This window comes from Arachis hypogaea, chromosome 19 (genome assembly GCF_003086295.3).
Source record: "Arachis hypogaea cultivar Tifrunner chromosome 19, arahy.Tifrunner.gnm2.J5K5, whole genome shotgun sequence".
Classification (NCBI taxonomy): domain Eukaryota; kingdom Viridiplantae; phylum Streptophyta; class Magnoliopsida; order Fabales; family Fabaceae; genus Arachis; species Arachis hypogaea.
The window spans coordinates 137,375,560-137,395,977 of record NC_092054.1 but is presented as its reverse complement, the minus strand read 5'-3'; the positions used below and the strand labels follow the sequence as shown (position 1 = coordinate 137,395,977).

The window sequence follows — 20,418 nt, the reverse complement described above, 5'->3', positions numbered from 1 at the left end:
ATAGATAAAATGGTAATAATATCAGTGAATATAAATTATCATTTTTTAAAAGCTTTAATTCATACTTAGTAAACTTTCAATTATTTCTAATATACCATCTTTTATATATATATATATATATATATATATATATATATATATATATATATATATATATATATATATATATATATATATATATATATATATATATATATATATATAATACAGTGTATTATGATCGTTAATTGTTCACTTAAAAAAGTTACACTATTAATTTAATATTTGAATTTTTTTATTATGAATGTACTCTAAATTTTTATTATGTATTTATAATTTTGTTAAAAATTATTCTTAAAATAAATATTAATCTTATTTTTAAATTTTTTTTGTCTAGACAATATTAAATCATTTATATTAAAAGATTTACGCAATTTAAAAAATATTATTTATATGTTAAAAATCTATTTTTAGATATTCAAGTATTAGAATTGGTCCAAATAATATACTGAATGATGATAACATTGGTTAGTTGTGTATATATATTTCATTAGTTTGTTAATTTTATCTTTTGAATTTTTTTTATTATGATACTATTTTAATGTACTCTAATTTTTTATTTTATTGTGTATTTATAATTTTAAAAATAATCATTCTTAGAAAAAATATTAATTTTATCTCATAATTTTTTTAGCTCTGACAATCTTAAATAATTTATATTAAAATATTTAGATAACTCTAAAATTATTATACTACAACAAAAGAACAATATATAAAGAAAATATGGGAGTTTGATGTTCAATTCTTTTTTTCTATTAAGTGAGTTCTGCATGATAGTTGTTGTTTAAAATATTTATTTAAAAATATTGATAATTTTTTATTTAATTTATACGGTAAATAATAATATTTTATGTAATTTTATTTTATTTAATATCTAATAAATTTATATTCAGATTTTTTTTATTCTTTTCGAATTGAAACAGTACTATTACATGATTGACAACTTTAATTTTTATTATAATAACTTTTTTTTTACTATTTCTTTATTTTTGTCCTAATAACTATTATTTTATTCTAATAATAATTGTTCCATACAGAGAAGTTCATCCTGAATTGAAAATAGAAGAAAATTTGAAAAAAAAAAGGATGAAAAAAAAGGTGAAACAAATTAAAAGCTAAATTAATAGAGTAAAGAATTGAAAAAGAAGTTACACATAATTTTTTTTATAACAGTTACTAAAATAGAGATGAAAATGAGATAGAAAAGATGAGTTGTTGTTTTGGAAGTGGTTTCTTTATGTAATCTAACTGACGAATGCACGGGAAAAGTTCTATAATGAAAGATAATATTAAAACTTAAATTTGGACACTAAAATTTTGAAGTAAGTTATGCTCTGTAAACTATGTGCAATCACTCTCCGTAATAAAATATTTATTTATTTATTTTTTAAAATTTAATTTTTTTAATTCTAAAAGTATTGGTATTTTTTATTTAATTTATAGTGTTAATAATATTTTATTTTATTTTATTTAATACCTAATAAATTTAAATTCGATTTTTTTTTCACAAGGTTGAATTAAAATAGTGCTATTGTATGATTGACAATTTTAATTTTTGTCATAATAACTGTTTTCTCCTACTATAATGTTACAGGTTAAATATTTTTTAATTTAATTTATACTGTAAATAGTAATATTTTATTTCATTGGTTACCTGATAAATTAAGAGAGATATAAGAGTTTGGTGTCCAATTATTTTTTTTATTTTACTCCTATCACTGTAACCCAAAACAACCGACGCAGTTATCATTATTTCTACCATCATAAGAGCAGTCCAAAATAACCCATATGTAGAGCAGTTTATTCGTAGAGTTATTATTATTTCTACAATATCATATATGTTGTTTCGTACTCTTTTATTATATTATTATCGTTATTTATTTTTTATTTTTATTATCACTGTTTTCTTATTTTTTTCCTATTTATATTGACATGGACGTTTATTATAAAAATAAAATTTTTAAAACCAATAAAAAGTAAAGGTATATTTTAGTTGGGATGTATTATTATTTAATACTAAAGTAATATATAAAATACTATTAAGATATATTGTGATACATATATACAATAAATTATGAAAAGAAGGATTCTAACCGTTATAGAGTATATGAAAGGATGATCAATTCATTGTATCAATGAGACCAATAAACAATAAATTAAGTATTACTATATTAACGACCCTGACAATTGTATTGATGATACGTATTTTTATGGGATAAGTATGATTTTGGTCCCTAAAGTAGGGGCCAAAAATTTATTTCGTCCCTCGGCTTTTTTTCGTAACAAAAAGGTCCCTTAGGTTCCAGTTTGTTTTAAAAACGTCCTTTGCCCCCAAAAATAAATTTTTAATACGAAAATGCCCTTGTTGGTTGGTATTACTTCCCGCGAGATCAAATTTCCTTTCCTAAGCAACGCTTCGACTGAGAATAGGAGTAGAGAGTGAAACGTTTGTGTGAAACGATTATGCGAAACCCTTGGAAGGCCTTCCTGCGACGTCCGGCGTTGGTAGCTTGAGAGAGGTTGCCGGAAAACTTCGTGGTTTGTTAACTTGGCTTCGTTCCAACAAAAATCCCTCGGCAAGGTAAGCATTATGTGAATGTAATTTCTCGTTTCTTAATGTGGAATGTGCGAAGGTGTGTGGAAGGGTAGGGTTTGAACTGATTGTAGTTGTTGTTGTTCATAGTTTGTTGAGTAACTCCCTGTGTTGGTTAATAGGGTTTTTCGGGAAGGAGATGGCGCTGTTCAACATGCGGGTTCACCATGGTGGGTTATTTGGATATGATAATGGTGTGCTGAGGTACTTGAAGGGTCAATCTACAGTTGTGGAGGACATTGACGGCGATCGGTGGAGTGTGTTTGAGGCATACGAGGAACTGAGACACCTTGGATACCTGAAATCCAACATTTCAGCGTTACGGTACATAGACCCAACTGAGGATGATTATGAGCGTCATTTGAGGCTATTGGTAGGTGACACAGAGGCAATTGAAATGTGTACCATAGCAGGGAGGAGAGGCTATGTTGATCTGTTTGTGGTGCATGAGGTTGAGGATGCCGAGGGATTTCCGGAGGTGGGTTTTCTGGACGTGGGGGGACAAACGGTTGGTGGCCAGAATGAGAAACCCTTAGGTGGTGGTATGGATTTAGTGTTGTTCGAAGGCAATGTAGATAACAGTGATGGAGCTAGGGTTGCAGATCAACAAGAGTGTGATAATAAGGATGGTGGAGTGGAATTAGGCCAAGAGGGAGATGAGGAGGATGGTGATGATGCTAGCAGTGGCGAAGACAGTGATGACCCAACATACTTGCCATCTGATGAAGAGGAAAACAGTGTGGAAGACATCCACTTCACTGACAGTGATGATGTGTACGACTATGAAAGTGGATTTGGTGAAGATAATGCTGTGCCGAAGGACTGCAATGTGGAGAAGGGCAAAAAAGTTGTTACAAGTGATTTGGATGATGAGGATGCATTTGACAGTGATGAATTGGAGCAGGATCATGTAATTGCAGGAGTAGGGATGGGTGATGATGATGGGGAGGATCATGCTGAGGAGGGGGGGCAGAGGTTTCCAGTGCATAAGACACAAAAGGAAATGGGAAAGTACCAATGGAAGGTTGGCACATTGTATGAATCTCGGCAGGAGTTCAAAGACACAGTGGCGGCCTATGCAGTCAACACAGCTAGAAACATTAAATTCAGCAAGTGCGACTTGGTGAGGGTCCGAGCTGTTTGTCAGAAAGGCTGCCCATTTTGGTTATATGCACACAGGGTGGGTGAGGAGTCCACTTGACAACTAAGAAGCATGAATCTCCAACATACCTGCATGCAGACACACCGGGTTGGGATTATGCACAGCAAATGGTTGGGTACCCAGTTTAAGAAGAAAGTTGAATCCAACCCAAAGATCAAGGTGAAGGAGCTAGTTGCAAAGGCTCACAAAAAATGGAACTTGACTGTTACCAAGGCAATGGCAGCTAAGACAAAACAGGAAGCTTTGAGTCAGATACAGGGGGCCTTTAGGGAGCAGTACAAGTGAATAAACGACTACTGCCATGAACTCCTAAGAACAAACCCAGGTTCCACAGTGATTCTCAAGGTTATTAGATCACCAGATTTTGCTCAAGAGAGACAGAATGCAGAACTGATGAACTATTGTGTCTTCCAAAGAATGTATGTATGCTTTGAGGCTTGCAAGAAAGGTTTTCAACACTGCAGAAGGTTCATTGGGCTGGACGGTTGCTTCTTGAAAACGCCCCAAGGTGGACAACTGTTGACTGCAGTCGGAAGAGACCCAAATGACCAGATTTTTCCCTTAGCGTATACGGTTGTGGAGGCGGAGACTAAGGACTCTTGGGTCTGGTTTCTGCGTCACCTGTCCGATGACTTAGGCCCACACAATGTTGCAAAGTGCATGTTTATGTCTGATCAGCAAAAGGTAACTCACAATATATCAGCCTTTCACAAGTTGTCCTTGAATTTATTTTAATAAATGAAGTAACAATTTGAAATCTTACCTAACTGTAAACAGGGCTTATTGCCGGCGTTTGAGGAGGTCATTCCAGGTGTGGATAACAGGTTCTGTGTCAGGTATCTCTACAGCAACTTTAGGAAGAAGTTTCCTGGTTTAGAGCTAAAGAACAAGATGTGGAGGTGTGCTAAAGCAAGTCATTGGCAGATCTGGGAGAAGGAAATGAAAACTTTGCGACTTCTGAATGAGGGAGCATTTAGACATCTGAATGGCATTCCACCAAGGTTCTGGTCAAGATCCAGGTTTACCTTCCTATCTAAATGTGACAGTCTTGTTAATAACATGAGTGAGAGTTTCAATTCTGTGTTAGTAGAAGCAAGAGAGAATCCAATTGTGAGCATGTTAGAGGATATTAGGATTTACATGATGACTAGATGGGCTGCAAATAGGGAAAGGGTTCTTAATTATCCAGGAAACATTATTCCAATGATTTGTAAGAAATTAGAGAAACGGGCAAGCTTAGCTAGGGACTGGAGGCCTTACTGGTCATCTGCTAGCCAATACAAGGTCATGAGTGGTCTAGATAAGTATGTTGTGGATCTGGCAGCTGGTGAATGTTCTTGCAGGAATTGGCAACTTAGTGGGATTCTTTGTCCTCATGCCATCAGCTGCATCACCTTCAAGGGCCTTAATTTGGAGTCATATGTGGATGAATGCTACAAGAAGGAGGCTTACATCAGGTGCTACGAGGCGGTGATACACCCTGTAAACGGCCCGGAGCTATGGGAGAGGACTCAATATGATGATGTCATCCCACCTCCTTACAGGAGGCCAAGCCACAGACCGGTGAAGAAGAGGAAAAGAGGGGCTGCAGATGAAGACATTAGAAGCCAGAATCATATGTCACGGAGGGGAGAAGTCCAAAGATGCTCCAAATGTGGTGGAGTTGGACACAAGAAAAGCGGCTGCAGCCTTCCTAAGAAGAGGGTAAGAGGGTTTGTGATATGCTATTCTAGGGTTCAACTAGCATCATGATTTCCAACTATATAAGTTTACTACTATATGATATGTGTGTTACTTTCTATATGATTTACATAACTATTGTAGGCCCAAAGTTCAACCAACAGACCTAAGAAGAATGCAGCTAAGCTGGCACCTGGTCAGACAGCTTGGGGAGGGAGAAAGAGGACTACTACACCATCACCATCTATTCTGCCAGCATCTCATACCAGGAAAAACCCCACAAGGCCCAAGAAACGTGAAGCCCGGCCCACCACAGAAGCACCTCAGCCCAAGAAGGCTTCCACCAAGCCCAAGAAAGCTTCCACTCAGCCCAACATCCTAGCCCAGCCCAAGAACAAGGCTGCATCTTCTGCAACCTCCACCAGCAACAAACAGCCTCCTAGCCAGCCATCTGTGAGGAAGAAGCCCTTTTCTGTCATTCAATGCAGTGCACCTCATCTACCCATGCAGAAGCTGAGGTTGATGGCCAAGTTACCCCCATCTCAGTGGGGAAATCTTTAGGATTAGAGTGTGAAATTTTCTGTGACTCTTGTGTTAATGTTTTGCAAGAAGTGTTTTTAATTTTGGTATTGGATATTTACATTAAGAACTTTACCTTAGTTACATTGGTTTGAGTACTGTATTTTGGTATTATGTGCCTGAGGACACTTGCAGTGTTGCTTCTCTGTTTTTTGGTACTAGGCATGTGGAGCCAAAGACAAAATATTTGTGTATGTTTTAACTAGTCATCAAATGAAATATTGCATTACTAATTACTGAATTTCCAGATCTTCTATTGAATGCTTTTATGCTTTGCTCATAAACTACTTTTACATTACAAAATAAAACAGGTCCACTATCAAAGAAGGTGACAATTTGGGCAACATTACACAACACTTTTCTTCATTAGTTCAAACACTTTTAAAGTTGCTACAAACCTAAACCACTGTAACATCAGAGAATACCCTCAAACTCTACCCACACAACACAGTAAACCTCATAACATTCCCTACCAAATCATCTATAACCTAAGTGCATTCCATTCGGCTGCTTCAAGTTGTAATGATTCTGCAGGAATAAGAACAGAAACCCCACCCACCCAGCAAAACATAGAGCAGCCACAACCCAAAGCTTCGTCTCCAACTCCTTCAATCTTGCCTTTAATTTCGTTATCTTTCTCCTATTTCTTGCAAATTCAACCTCTTCCTAAACAGCTCCAAGTTCCAGATCTGCCCATCTGAAGAAATCACACCCATCCTGAACCTAGTGCAAGCCACAGAAACATATGAAGAAATCTCAAATTCTCAGACCCACAATAGCAAAATAGGAAGAACACTTTACCTCATAGTATACACAACCCCAAAATCTTCGTCCAGGGTTATCCTTCGTCGATGAAGTTCGCAAAACCGGCCTCTCACCATGGCCACAGAGCAACTCCTTTGCATTTGAACAAAAACGTGAGGCTCTTGAGCTCTGGGAAGCCATGGACGCCACAGACTCCTAAACCTTAGCCGTCGACCTTCAGCAGCAACTCTCGTCATTATTCCTCCCTCCCCTGCACCTCATTTTCATTCACTTTCTTGATTTAATCCTTCTATTATTATTTATTTATATTAATTAACGTTTCCCATATCCGTTAAAAAACGGTCGTAACGAAATCCAACAACCACAGGGGTAAAATCGTCAGAGGGACGATTTTAAAACAAACCGGAACCTAAGGGACCTTTTTGTTGCGAAAAAAAGACGAGGGACGAAATAAATTTTTGGCCCTTACTTTAGGGACCAAAATCATACTTATCCCTATTTTTATTTTAATATTAATAATCAAACGTAATATTAAATCAGGTTCGTCCACTCAAAATTTATTCTATTGATGGGGAGACACAGTTAAAGCAAACAAAACTTAAGAAGATGATAAAAAGAAAAATATTGGATCAAAAGAATAAAAGGTAATGAAATAAATTTTTATTATATAATAATAATACCGTCTATTTAGACGTATATACTAATTATGTTAAAAATTTAACTTTTTTTTTAGCCATAAACTTAGAAGAACACAGCTAGCTCATTTTGATGACAAACAATATTATTATAGGTGACTGTTATTAAATATAAATTCCTAATAAATCAAATGTAATGTCATTTACTTTACATTTTGTCATACATAACTAAGATTAATGTCATTTTTTTTGTCTTTTCAAAAAATTCAGTGTAAAACAAGATATCTCAATTCTACAGGTTTTAATTGAATTAATTGAATTCCTTCCTATTATAAGGAATCAATTTAATTGAATAATCTTAAATTATTTATATAATTATTTTTATGATAAAAAAAATGTGACAGATTTTCCAGACTCAAGAAATTATTAATACGGAGATGTATGATGAATTACAAATTTTTTTTCAGATACACAATTTTTATATTCTCCTATTTTGTTTATTAATTATTCTTATAATTTGATATTCAAAAACAAACAAGACAGACATTCTCATTTCTTTTGTTTTTCCACTATTTATAGGAAAATAAAGCCTCTTCAGATTCAAATTCATATTTTGGCCTACCACTTCAAAAAAATAAAGACAAATATAAATTTCCATGACATTTAAGTAAAATTATCTTTTGTAAATAACTAACATGTATTTTAATTTATATATACTCTTTTTGATTCGGGATAATATTATTATCATTATTTTTTTTAACTATATTTTTTCTGATAGTATATATACCTTTTTATTGTGTGCTTTTATAATTTAACATTTTAAAAGTTTTTTATAATAATTTTAAAGTAAAAAAATACGATACAAATAAGATCACGTCAATATTAAAATAATAACAAAAATATTTATCTAATAAATTTAAAGAATGAATAATATATTAACAAAAAAAATTAATTTCTTAAAAAAAATAAAAAAGCGGCTGAACACGTGCTAGTGGAAATAAAAGCAATTAAAAGAAGCTATAATGAATTTAAACGAAAGCGGATAAATGAGCATACGTAAATGAAAGCAATAGACTAAATTAAAAGCAATGAATTAAGGTAAATAACTGACGGTAATTAAATGAAAGCTTTTAAATAACAAGAATTAAAGGGAAGCAATTAAATTATTGGAATTAAAGGAATTAACTGACTCAAATTAAAGGAAGTTATTAAATGACTTGAATTAAAAGAAAACAATTAAACGACGGAAAGAGTAAATTGAATAAAGAAGTTAAGGTTTGGAGATGTGAGTTCCTCAGGGATTAATGATTGACAAATCATAAATAATTGAATTTTAATTTTATAGTGATTTAATTTTTTTTGACTTAATCAATTGCCAATTCCTTAATCAATTGTTCATGATAAGAGGTGAAGCATAATTTTTTATTATAAATCACACAATTTTCAAGATTTAGAGTATGTTGATTTAATGTCACTTATTAAATCCAAATCTAAAATTATAAGAATTATGAAAAAGAGATTTTCAAGCATAACTCGTCTTATTACTCTTCCAAGTTAATTATGGAATTCAAGTGAATTCAAACTACTTCTCAATAGATTTGAATCCTTGTGTTGAAGAACAAAAACTCTCTTTTAGAATAACAATGCATAGATTTAGAAGAAGAGATGCATCCATTAGAATTTCACAGAGCTCCTCTCCTCAACGGGGAGAATTAATGACCCATTATAGAGCAAAACTCAAATTCAAAAAGAAGAAGAAAGTATATGAAGCAGAGCCAGCGCCCCCTCCGGAGCCCCCTAACAAAGTATTTTCTATGGGCTTTTATACTACTAACCTAATTAACTAAAATACAAATTCACTTTCACCTCAAATTACATTCAAATCCTCTCTTTTCTTTGTCATGCCTTGGTTGTGATTTTCCTTTGTATGTTGGACTTTGATTAATATCTCGGGCTTGCATTATGAAGGAGTATTGGCATGAAATTCAAGTGAGGCATGTTCTCACGTGCTTGAGGAAAATGCATTGGGTGTGAGTGAGAAGTCTATGACATTCCTACGTCTTCAGTGCAACCAAAATATCACAGTCTCTGGAATTTGGTCCAGCGTGGCTCTACAGTGAGTGTGAAGTGTGTGATGTCCCTAGGAGCAACACTAAATAAGCTTCAATTATGTGATGTGAGTGTGAAGTGAGTGACGTTGGCAGCGCTAGCCATGCCTTCAAGCTACATGTCTCAAATTTGAGTTGGTGTGAAGGACATTGAGAGTGCCAGGGACGTCCTTGAGCACGTCTCTTCTCTTTTTGTATGCATGTTGCACTAACGTGCTCCTGAAGTGTGTGGCGTGGGAGCTTCTGGGACGCCTCAAGCAAGCATGATGCAAGGAGCTGGCATCCTTTAAAGAGGCGTGAGTAACGTCGTTGGAAGTAAGGACACCATCGAGCACGTCCCTGGGAGTGTGCTTCATTTGGGCATTTGGAGTGCTATTTTCTTCTTTTTCTTGGTGTGCAAAATGCTAGCTTTTGGCTTCTTGAAAGGTTCTTCACTTAGGCGTTTTGAACTCCACATCTAGTCGTGCCAAACTCCAGCCCTTGAAGTCTCTTTGGAGGTGCTAGACTTAGTGGCATTTGGGACACCATTGTAGGCATTTTGGGCGCTGCCTCAGGCATGTCAAACTCCATTCTTCTTGCTCCCTGGAAGGTTGAATTTTTGGGCATTTTGAACTCCACATCTAAGCGTGCAAAATTCCAACTTGGAAGCTCCCCTAGGACTTGCTTGTGTGGTCCCTTTGTTTATGCCTTTTGCTCTTTTCTTGTTTTTGCCAAGGCTTCTTTGATTGTCCATCTCCTTCTTTGTTATTGCTTAAACTCTTTCAACAACTCCCTAAACATATCAAAGCAGAAAGTAACTCCAAGACACATTAATTAAAGCAGAAAAAAATCTTGATTAAAATGAAGAAATCACTAACTTTGCTTAAAGAAGAAAATTCCAAGAAACATTGATTAAAAGCATGAGAATCTTAACAAAAACAAGAGATTACTAGCTTTATTCAAATAAATAATGACTAAAAATAACTAAAGATGCTCATGCATCACAACACCAAACTTAAGATCTTGCTTGTCCTCAAGCAAGAAGAGAATTATGCACAAAGGATTTTCTTAATTGGAATGGGTTGAAGACTTGCTTGTGATATCTCAGTGAGTGAAGTGATCAAGTGACAGTGGGGCGAACTCCGAATTGTATGCTCATGTAAGGATTCCAGTGGTTATTGGTCCTTACATTTGGAAGTCTTAGAACTTAAAAGATTTTATTCGGATGATATTATTAAAGTTTCTCTTTATAGATTGTCACCTTGAAGATAACATGATTTTGAAGAACACAGTTTGCGAATAAGGGCAACTCTAGTCACAGCGAGCACATAAGATTCAAGGATTACGTGATTATACCAAAACAAGCTCAAGCTAATCCTGGAAGAATCAAGATTCATGCGCGTAAGGGGTAAAATTGAAAAGATGATCAAGTTATTTAAGAAGAGCTCCAGATAGAGTTTCAATACAGGTTTTAAAAAGAAAGATTAAATCGAGTCGTAAAGATTTGTTGGTACACTCCTTCTCGCAATAAGTCTCCTGCCGTTCTCTTTCTTCTTCACTAGCATAACCGGCGCTTCTCACAAGGAAACACTTAGTTGGACGATTCTCTCTTCCAGTACTCTCTTCAACTCGATCCTAAGTTCTACCGATTATAATGGTGTCTTCGCTTGTGGTGCAATCAAAGCTTCCGGCACTAAGTCTATCACGGACTCACTTTCTCTTTAAGATGAAAATTCTGGTACAACTTCAAGAATTGTCTCGGAAACTCTCTCGTATAGGGATCTGGTCTCACCTCATCTCTTAAACAATTAGCAACTAAAGGTCAAATTCGCTCTACATTACCCATCAGCTTCTTTAAGCTTCGCAAGCTCTAACGGTATTACTACATACGGCGCAATATAGGTTCAGCCTTAAGTTTTGACATGTTAATACTATTTCATAATTTCCATTTTTTACTATGCATGAACGCAGCATTTCAATGTTATATATGGCATTTAGGATTTAATTACCAATTTCACAGTTACCTCCACCTTGTTGGGACCGTCTAGCATCCTAAGTCTCTTTATGTGGACAGTTCCAGGACATATGCCCAGGACGACCGCACTTATAACATAGGCGTGAACCAAAACGACACGGCCTATTCGGGTGACAGTTTTCGTATAAGAACCGAGCTTAATTACCTGTTTAATTAAGTAATTATATTGCCCAAATTAAGTTTCGAAAATTTGGAGTGAGAATTTGAGGATTTAAATATGATTTTTGGACTCAGTAGGTCTTTCTGAGTCAGAAAAGGTATTTTCTGTGAAAAATCGTAAAAAATTATAAACCGACAGTTGAATCGGTTGAATCGGTTCAAGTCTATCCGATACTACACAAGAAAGTGAAAACAGTCCAAAACCCTTAGAAAAATGTTAGAAATAGAAAATCGGGCGTTAACTTTAAAGGTTTGGCCCGAAGTTGGGCCAAATGGGCTAAAAACGCTAACGGATTGGACCGGGCCCGAGTTGGGCCCAAGCCCAGTATATATAAAGGTTCATTTAATGAACCCATTCAGCACAACCCACACTCAAACACACACACCCTAGCTAGGATGGAGAAGAAGAGAGACTCCATTGCCACTATTCACCATCTTCTTCTCAAGCTCATATCTTGAGCTATAGAGCTCCGATCGCCGCACCGTTTGTGGCTACGCGTTCCTTGTGGAGAGCTCTACAAAACCCATCTAATAAAGTAGAAAGGTAACTACGAAATCTTCTCAGTTCTTCTCTCCAAAATTTCGAATCCTAGGGTTTTTGATTAAGTGAGATTTTGTGATTTTGGGTGTTTAGATTCACTCTAACTCTTGCTTAGCCTTGGATTTTGGCTACCAAAACTGTTGGACAAGGTAAGAGGCATTGAACTCTTGTAAAATTTTATTTATGATGAGCCCTATATTGATTTGTGATGATTTATGTATATATATAGCTTGATCATTATGAGTTTCGAGCTTGTTGGTGCTTGTTGGAGTTACATTGGTGGTTTGATTGTGGTTGGACACCTAGCTTGTGCTCAAATTTGGGTTAAGGACATATTGAAAATCGGTCAAGGTATGGTTTCGGTTTCCTCTATGTAGTATATAATATTCATGGACACTTAGGCTAGTGACCCATAGGATAGGTTTAAATTTAAATGGTTGATTGAGTTGTTGAATGATGATGTATGATAATCTATGATGGGTTGATGAATTTGAGTAATTATGATGATTGATGATAATATGATGATGATGAATAATTATGTAGATTGAAAAGTGAATGGTAATGATATATGTGATGTTGAGATTGATGAAATGGTAATGTGGTTGGAAAATGTGAATGAAGATTGATTATAATGTGATACATTTGATGTTGAGGTTGAGAAAGATGAAATGTAAAGGAAAAAGTAGTAAGAATGGTACAATATGTGATAAAGGGTAGATTTTGATGAGAAATGGAGTTTGGAATGGTTTTATTTGGTTTTAGTTGGTTTGAGTTGTGAAAATTGGAAAATTGGTAAATTGTGAACCTTTGGTAGAAAGAGAATTTTGGTGAAATTTGTCTGATCATAAATTATGCCTCAGTTTTCAAAATTTGTTGAAATTTATTTAGAATTAAAATTCATTGAAAACTCTTCAAATCGATATAAAGTTTGTAAAATTTGGATTTTTGTAGAGGGAGTTATAATCATTCAAAGTTTGGTGTTGAAAATCTGAAATTCTGTAAAGTTGCAGAATTTTGTGATTTCCGGTATGTGCGCACACACAGCCTTGTGCGCATGCACAACCCTGCGAAAATTTAAACCTGTGCGCACGCACAGACCTGTGCATACGCACACGCAGCGGAAGGCTTCCTGTTTGCAGCACTAGCATAGCTTGTGCGCGCACAAACCCAATGAGGATTTACAACCTGTGCATACGCACAGCCCTGTGCGCACGCACACGTTGGGAAGGTCAGTCTGTTGAGGGCGCTAGCACAGCTTGTGTGAGCAAATAGACTTGTGAACTTTTGTACCTGTGCGTACGCACACTTTTTAAAACTTCTCCTGGGCGTGCGCACGCACACCCCTGTGCGTACGCACACGCCCTGTTTCTCAAATTTTTACTTTGATTTCAACTATTCCACCTTCCCAACAAGATTGTAAGCTTCTGTAACACCATTTCAAGACTCTTGGGCCTGGTTTTGGGCATTTAAAACATGGAAAAGAACCTAAGGGTTTTAGTTGATATTATTTTGAAAAGTTAGAAAATGGAGGCTTAGCTTTCTGGTGCACTGAGGATGGTTTGATGGCGTGTGAAGGTAGATTGGTATGTGAAATGAGAAATGATGAACTGTTGAATTCGGAACTAAAATGTGAATTGACAGTGGTTGAGATGAGTCGAGGACTCTGAATGAGATGATGGATCCATGCTGTACTGAAAATATTTTCTGAAAACCACTGAAGTACTGATTTATTCTGAGATTATGAGACGTTATGCGCCCGGCAGAGACGGTGGTTAATCCCGCCTGTCGAGGTAGCGGCAGCGGCATAAGGACAGTGGTTAATCCTCATTGAGATGTGAGGTCTAAGGCAAGAGTATCCATCCCTTCGGATCAATAAAGCATTTAGGCGCAAAATCTTGGACGGTGTTTCGAGCACCATATCTCGGGGGTTCCATTGATGATTCCGCAGGGTGACATCTCCATAGAGGTTTGTCGGGTTGGCAGTTGAACCGACAATGTGATATCACAGCCAATAGGACATGCATTCATCATGTGCATTTTCTATCTGTTTGTTTGCTTTTCCGACTTGTAATTGTATGCCTAATTGAATAACATGCCTATTTGCTTACTTGAATTACTTGCCTTATATGCTTCTACTTGTGTTTTACTTGCATTGTAATTAATTGTGATTTCTATTGGGATTGAGGAGGTTCAAAAGGCGGTGGCGATGGGATCGCATGGAGGATAGGTTAGTGAAGGCTGTGGGACAGCGGTATTTGGTTAGAATAGAAATCTCCTAAGATAGAGTACCCTGTTTATTTATGTTAAGATTTATATGATTATGATTTATTGTTTTAGTATGCCTAAGATGAATCTTGTGATGGATATGAAGTCTAGGATTGCCTTTGGCGTCCTGAGGTCTTATATCCTACATCACTGGGCACTGTTACCATACTGAGAACCTCCAGTTCTTATACCATATTTCTGTTGTGTTTTACAGATGCAGGTCGCAACCCACCTCAGTGAGTTTCTTGGATGGTGACAGAAGCAGAGGATCCTGTTACTCTTGGAGACTTTTTGATATATTTTGTTATACATCTCTCACTTTTGTATTTTGGTTTTGCCTAGAGGCTTGTATTGAGAGAGAAAAACTTGTATAAGCTGATTTTATTGTCTGGTATCTGTATAATTTGTATATAGCTAGCCGGCTTAAACTCCGTGAGCCGTGGCTAGATTATTATGATCTTATACTCTTATCTTTTGTTATACTATATCTATATCTTGTGCTTTAAGTTAAAAGCTTCGTTTATATGTTTTGCGCTTTCAAATCGTGTTTTTGAGCTATATCCTTCATCGGGCTTCTAGATTATATTATTCTTTCTATATATTATATGTATGAGCTTAGAACTGTCGTAACCATTCATTAACCTTCATTTTACGATGCGAGGTAAGGTTTAGGGTAATTAGGGTGTTACATTTCGCATCTCTGACAATTCAAATCATCTGAAACAGCCGCTGACTGTTTTTCTTTCCTCTTGAATTCTTGTCCCCTTGGTATGATGTTCTAATTATGTTCCCTTCGGTGAACTTCCCGGATATCATTCTTTTCCACAATAGCCTTCTTTAAATATTCTTTTGTGACCCTGCTTTTGTTCACCAAGTCTGAAAAAATTTTGATCTCCATCGGGCCTACTGAACTCAAAATATCACTCTGAAGTCCTCCTTCATATTTGATACACTTCCATTTCTCAAAGTCTCCCAGAGCACCCTGACAAATCTTGCAAAATTGACATAATTCTTCAAATTTGTTTGTGTATTCGGCTACAGACATTTGACCCTGCTTCAATTGCAATAATTCAAGTTTCTTAGCTATCCTGACCGAATTGTAGAAGTACTTTTTGTAGAATTCCAACTGAAAGGCATCCCAAGGTATTGCAATGTTGTCTTGCTGCAGCAGGCGTCGTGTACCCTGCCACCACTATTGGGCTTCACCCGTTAACTGATAAGTTGCAAACTCAACATGTTGATTTTCAGGGACTTGTTATGCTTGTAATGCCGTTCCATCACTTGAAACTAGTTATCTGCCTCTGTGGGGTTCGTCGTCCCTCTAAAGATGTGTGGATTTACCTTCAAGAAGGTCACTAAGGTCATTGACCCGTTTTCTCTGTCATCACCATTCCCATTACCGGCTTGATTCCCCAATACCGCAGCCGTAGTCTGCATAGCAGTAGCCATGTTTTCCAGAGCAGTCATGAAGTTTGTGGGATTATTCTCAGTCATCTTAGTTCTGTGTTACTAGTCCTATCTCTCCCTCGACTGCGACCGCGATCACGAATCGCCATCTGGTTCCTGTTCACACCAAACAAGTGATATCAAGGTGATTAGTCTCAATATCGCAAGTCTAATGTTTCAAAATCCCAAATGCATGCTCATGAGCATTTATGCCATATATATCAGTTAGATATCCTAAATAGCATGTATAGATACCCAGAGTATGCCCAAAAGTATAGTCAGTCCGTCCCTCAGGCTCTACAGGAACGAACTACTCTGATACCATAATGTAAACCCTACCACACAGAGCTTTACACCTAGGATGTAAAACAGAGGTGGCGAGGCGCTATGACCTCTATAATAAAATATATATACGTATAATAACTGAAGGAATGTCGTATACTAGGAGCCTTGAAGAATAGGTAAAACAAATCGCAAAATTTAAAAGCGCAACTCTGATAAATAACGTAACATGCGTAAGAAGAAACTACGGTTCTTATATATATATATATATATATATGAAAAGTAAGATTAGAGGATCAAGATACAAAATATCAAGCTTCAAACTCAGCCTGCAAAGTTAAGGCTGGCCAGAGAATAGTTACATACACATATATAATCCATAACCCAAAATACATAAAAGCAACCCTAGTTCTCCATAAACGTCTATGAGATGCAAAAGTAAAACATATATACATAGGGATAATCTATACATATATATAACAAAACAAAACAAAAGTATAATCCCAAAAAGCCCAATTCGCTGTAGAGAACTCTAGATGCCTAGTGAGGTGCCTCTCGACCTGCATCTGAAAAATAACAATATTGTATGGAATGAGAACCAGGGGGTTCTCAGCATGGTAAAGGTGCCATGCACATAAGATATAAGGTCTTGAGAATGCCAGAGGCAATCCTAGAACATCGACACTCAATTTATAAAACTTAAGGATTAAAACTGAAACCCTAAATAAGGGTGGTTTTCTAAGTATTCCTAAACTTAACCAAATACTTTAACCTAACTCTCCATCATCCTCTTTCCTCCAAAACCTCCAATACCAGTAGAATCACACAAACAAGCAAGCAGACAATAACAAACACAATTAGGATACAAGTAATGCAAGTAGCACGTATGCAAGTAAGCATATGAATGTCACATAGGCATTCCCAATTAGAGCATAAACAAGCAATTCAAACAATATGCATATGATGCATGCTTGTCCTATGGCTATTGATATCAACTATCAGTTATTTAGCCAGTCCGACATGTCCTGGTAGCTAACCGTGGACAAAACACCAAACACGGAGCAAGTGGGACAACGCCTCAACCCTTGCAACTTACCCGCATACCCGGAGCAGGTGACAACCTCACCACTGCCTCTTACCTAGGTGGTGTTATAGTTCTCAACCTGGAGCAAGCGGCGATAGAATTCCATCCTTGCATCTTACTCAGAGCTTCAAACTCCTGACCGGAGCAAGTGGATACACCACTGCATCTTACCCGGCAATCTCGCCTCTTACCCGGAGTAAGTGGATAACATCACTGCGTCTTACTCGGAGGCATATTGCAATCACATTCAATCTCATCATCATTATAATTCATTCAAATCCCTTTAATTTCACAATCTAATCCAGTTTTCATCATTTTTCCAATTCAGTCGTAATCATTTATAATCAATGCATAATCATCCTTTACAACCATGGCATCACATATACTCCAGTTCTCTACATTTTTCATACATAATTCATCAATTTCCAACCTTACTTCACCCCAAGCTACCTTCATTTTCTAACTTCATCTTGTTACTAGGCTTACTAATAAGATTTAGGGTTAAAAGAATGAAAATAGAGGTTTGGAGGGTCAAAATCGGCTTTAAAACACAAAAACTCATTTGCTGAAAATAGGGATCACGTGTACGCGTGGGCGTGCACTTTGGCCCATTTTGCGTACGCAGCCCCTTTTACGCGTACGCATGCGCCTTCAACAAAAACGCATGGTCACGTAAGGGAGATTCGCATACGCAAAAATCCCAGGTCATGCATACGCGTGGACCATGCGTACGCGTGGTCATACGTTTTATCAAAAAAAATTTTGTTAAGTCTGAAACCTGCAGAATTTTAATTTTAAATCCCAAACTTCCGACGCGCATAACTTTTTTGTTTTAAATTATTTTTCTTCTGTTCTTCAAGCGGTGTAAACTTCATGGATCCAATTTTCATATAAAATAGATTTGAAACAAATTGCGGGTCCGGAAGCCAAGTTATGGCTCGCCGAAGTTCGGCCAAAAATCAATTTTATACCAAAAATCCCTCACCTCTATTTTCATTAATAATCCACTCAAACCTCAACATTCTACATATATATAAGTCACCACAATTCAGCACCACAATATACCAATCACATTAACACAATATCACACCCTTCCATCACCCACCATTCCTCATTTTCACTAAACTACCATACATAAACTTCACAATTATCCCAACAACCATCAACATTCCATCATACATATATACATACTCATTATTACCAACTTACCACTCATTATCAAACCATCACTCATCATTTCTAATTCCATCACAATCAATAAAGACAAAAAATTTCTCAATCTATATCAACAACTATTATTAAAGATACTAAACAATTATCATACTCATACATTCGTTCTTATCCTATGGTCATCTAGCCTAAGTTTTTACAAGACATTACATATTAAATACGAGAAACCTAAACCATACCTTGGCTGATTTCCTCGTACAACCCAAGACAACCCCACAAGGCAAGCTCACAAGTTCCACTTCCAAAATCTAGCCACCAAGGGTTGTTCCAAGTTCTCCAATTCACCAACTCAAACTCCAATTTAACATAATTTCAATCTAATTCACACAATTCACTAAATTAGCACAAGGGTATACAAAATTGGACAAATCACTAGGGTTTAGAGTTTTCTTATCTTACCCATTGATGATTGGAGTATAATCTAATAATTATCCAATGTTAGATTGCACTTAAACCACCAAAATCATCAAAAGTACTCAAAACCCAACAAATTTCGTGTAGAAAAGGGGCACAGAGAATTGGGCATGAAATTGGAGAGAGACTTACCACTTTATTTGGATAGAATTGAAAAGGATTCCGAGATGAATGCATGGCCGCAAACGGCTCATCAATCGGAGCTCCGAATTGAAAGTTACGGAGGATTAAATGTTGGAGTGAATAGTGAATAAAGGGTTTGTGTTTCTTGCTCCCTCTCTCACCATGAATTGAAATGAATAATGGGGAAGGAGGCTGAATGTTCAGCTTGTATGTGGGTTGTGGTTATGGGCTTGGATCCACTTGGGTCCGATTTGATTAATTTGGCCTAATTTTGGGCCAAATTTTTTGAAATTAGTGTCAAAATTCTTATTTTAATTAGCTCTATCCAATTAAACTATAAAATTCACATTTCTAATTTTTTATTAAAAATTAATTTATTAATTAATTATTCGCTAATTTTGTGGGGTTTACATGCTATTATTTTCAGTCTCTTTAAGCTATTCAATGCAAATAAAATTGATTTTATTGTTAATTTTTGGATGTCATAAATCAAAAAAAAATTTTGATTCACTAAGTATATAATTGTTAATTTTCTTATTGGCTTGTTAAGAGATAGAGAATTTGGTAATTTGTGTTGATAGACAGGTTGAAGATGCTTTTGTTATGTGGTAACTAATGTCTTTAGAGGATTTTGTTTGATTTATAGGTTAGTACTAGTGTGTAATCATAGAAGTCATAGTAGTATTAATATTAAAATTATTGTTATGGATTGCTTATATTTTTATTCTTTGTTGTTAGTGTAATTTATTTCTTTAAAATAAGAGTATTGCAATCAAATAGTTTGTCTCTCTGCATAATTGCTATCATCTTAGATATTGAATTACACTATAGGTAAATTATTTAATATGTTATCTTTTTGAATTCTTTTAAAGAGTTAATTGTTAAGAATATTTAATAATTAATTAATTGATTAAACTTCTTTACATAATTTGTTAGATACGAATTGTTAATTTTATGATTAGTTGAGATGTTATTTTTTGAGCATTAATGATTAATTTCTAAAAATTTTCTAGAAGTAATAAATTTTTGATTGAAAAAATTACTTATCGTTAATGCATTTGGTACATAGCTAACTAGTATTAGGCTAGGAGGCGTTTAAGGAGTTGGCCACCTATATATAAAAGAAAAATGGGATATATATGTTAATTTATCTTTTTCGGTAGCTAAAAAAATTAATCACGAAAAATTATATTCTCAAATTTGATAAATATTTTGCAAGTTATATGAGTTGAATCTTGTGCCATCTCTATTATAAGTGCAACTGCTGCTCCAAATAGCTACTCTTTCATTTTTCTATTA

General features: G+C 35.6%; 1 protein-coding gene across 1 annotated transcript; it reads left to right on the top strand.

The window, feature by feature from the left end:
* The first annotated feature begins 4,211 nt into the window (after nucleotides 1-4,211).
* Nucleotides 4,212-6,035, top strand: LOC112778844 (uncharacterized). The gene is made up of 3 exons (XM_025823123.1): nucleotides 4,212-4,478; nucleotides 4,572-5,498; nucleotides 5,619-6,035. Exons 1-3 carry the CDS (start codon nucleotides 4,212-4,214, stop codon nucleotides 6,033-6,035), a joined length of 1,611 nt encoding a protein of 536 aa, XP_025678908.1.
* The last annotated feature ends 14,383 nt before the right edge of the window (nucleotides 6,036-20,418 follow it).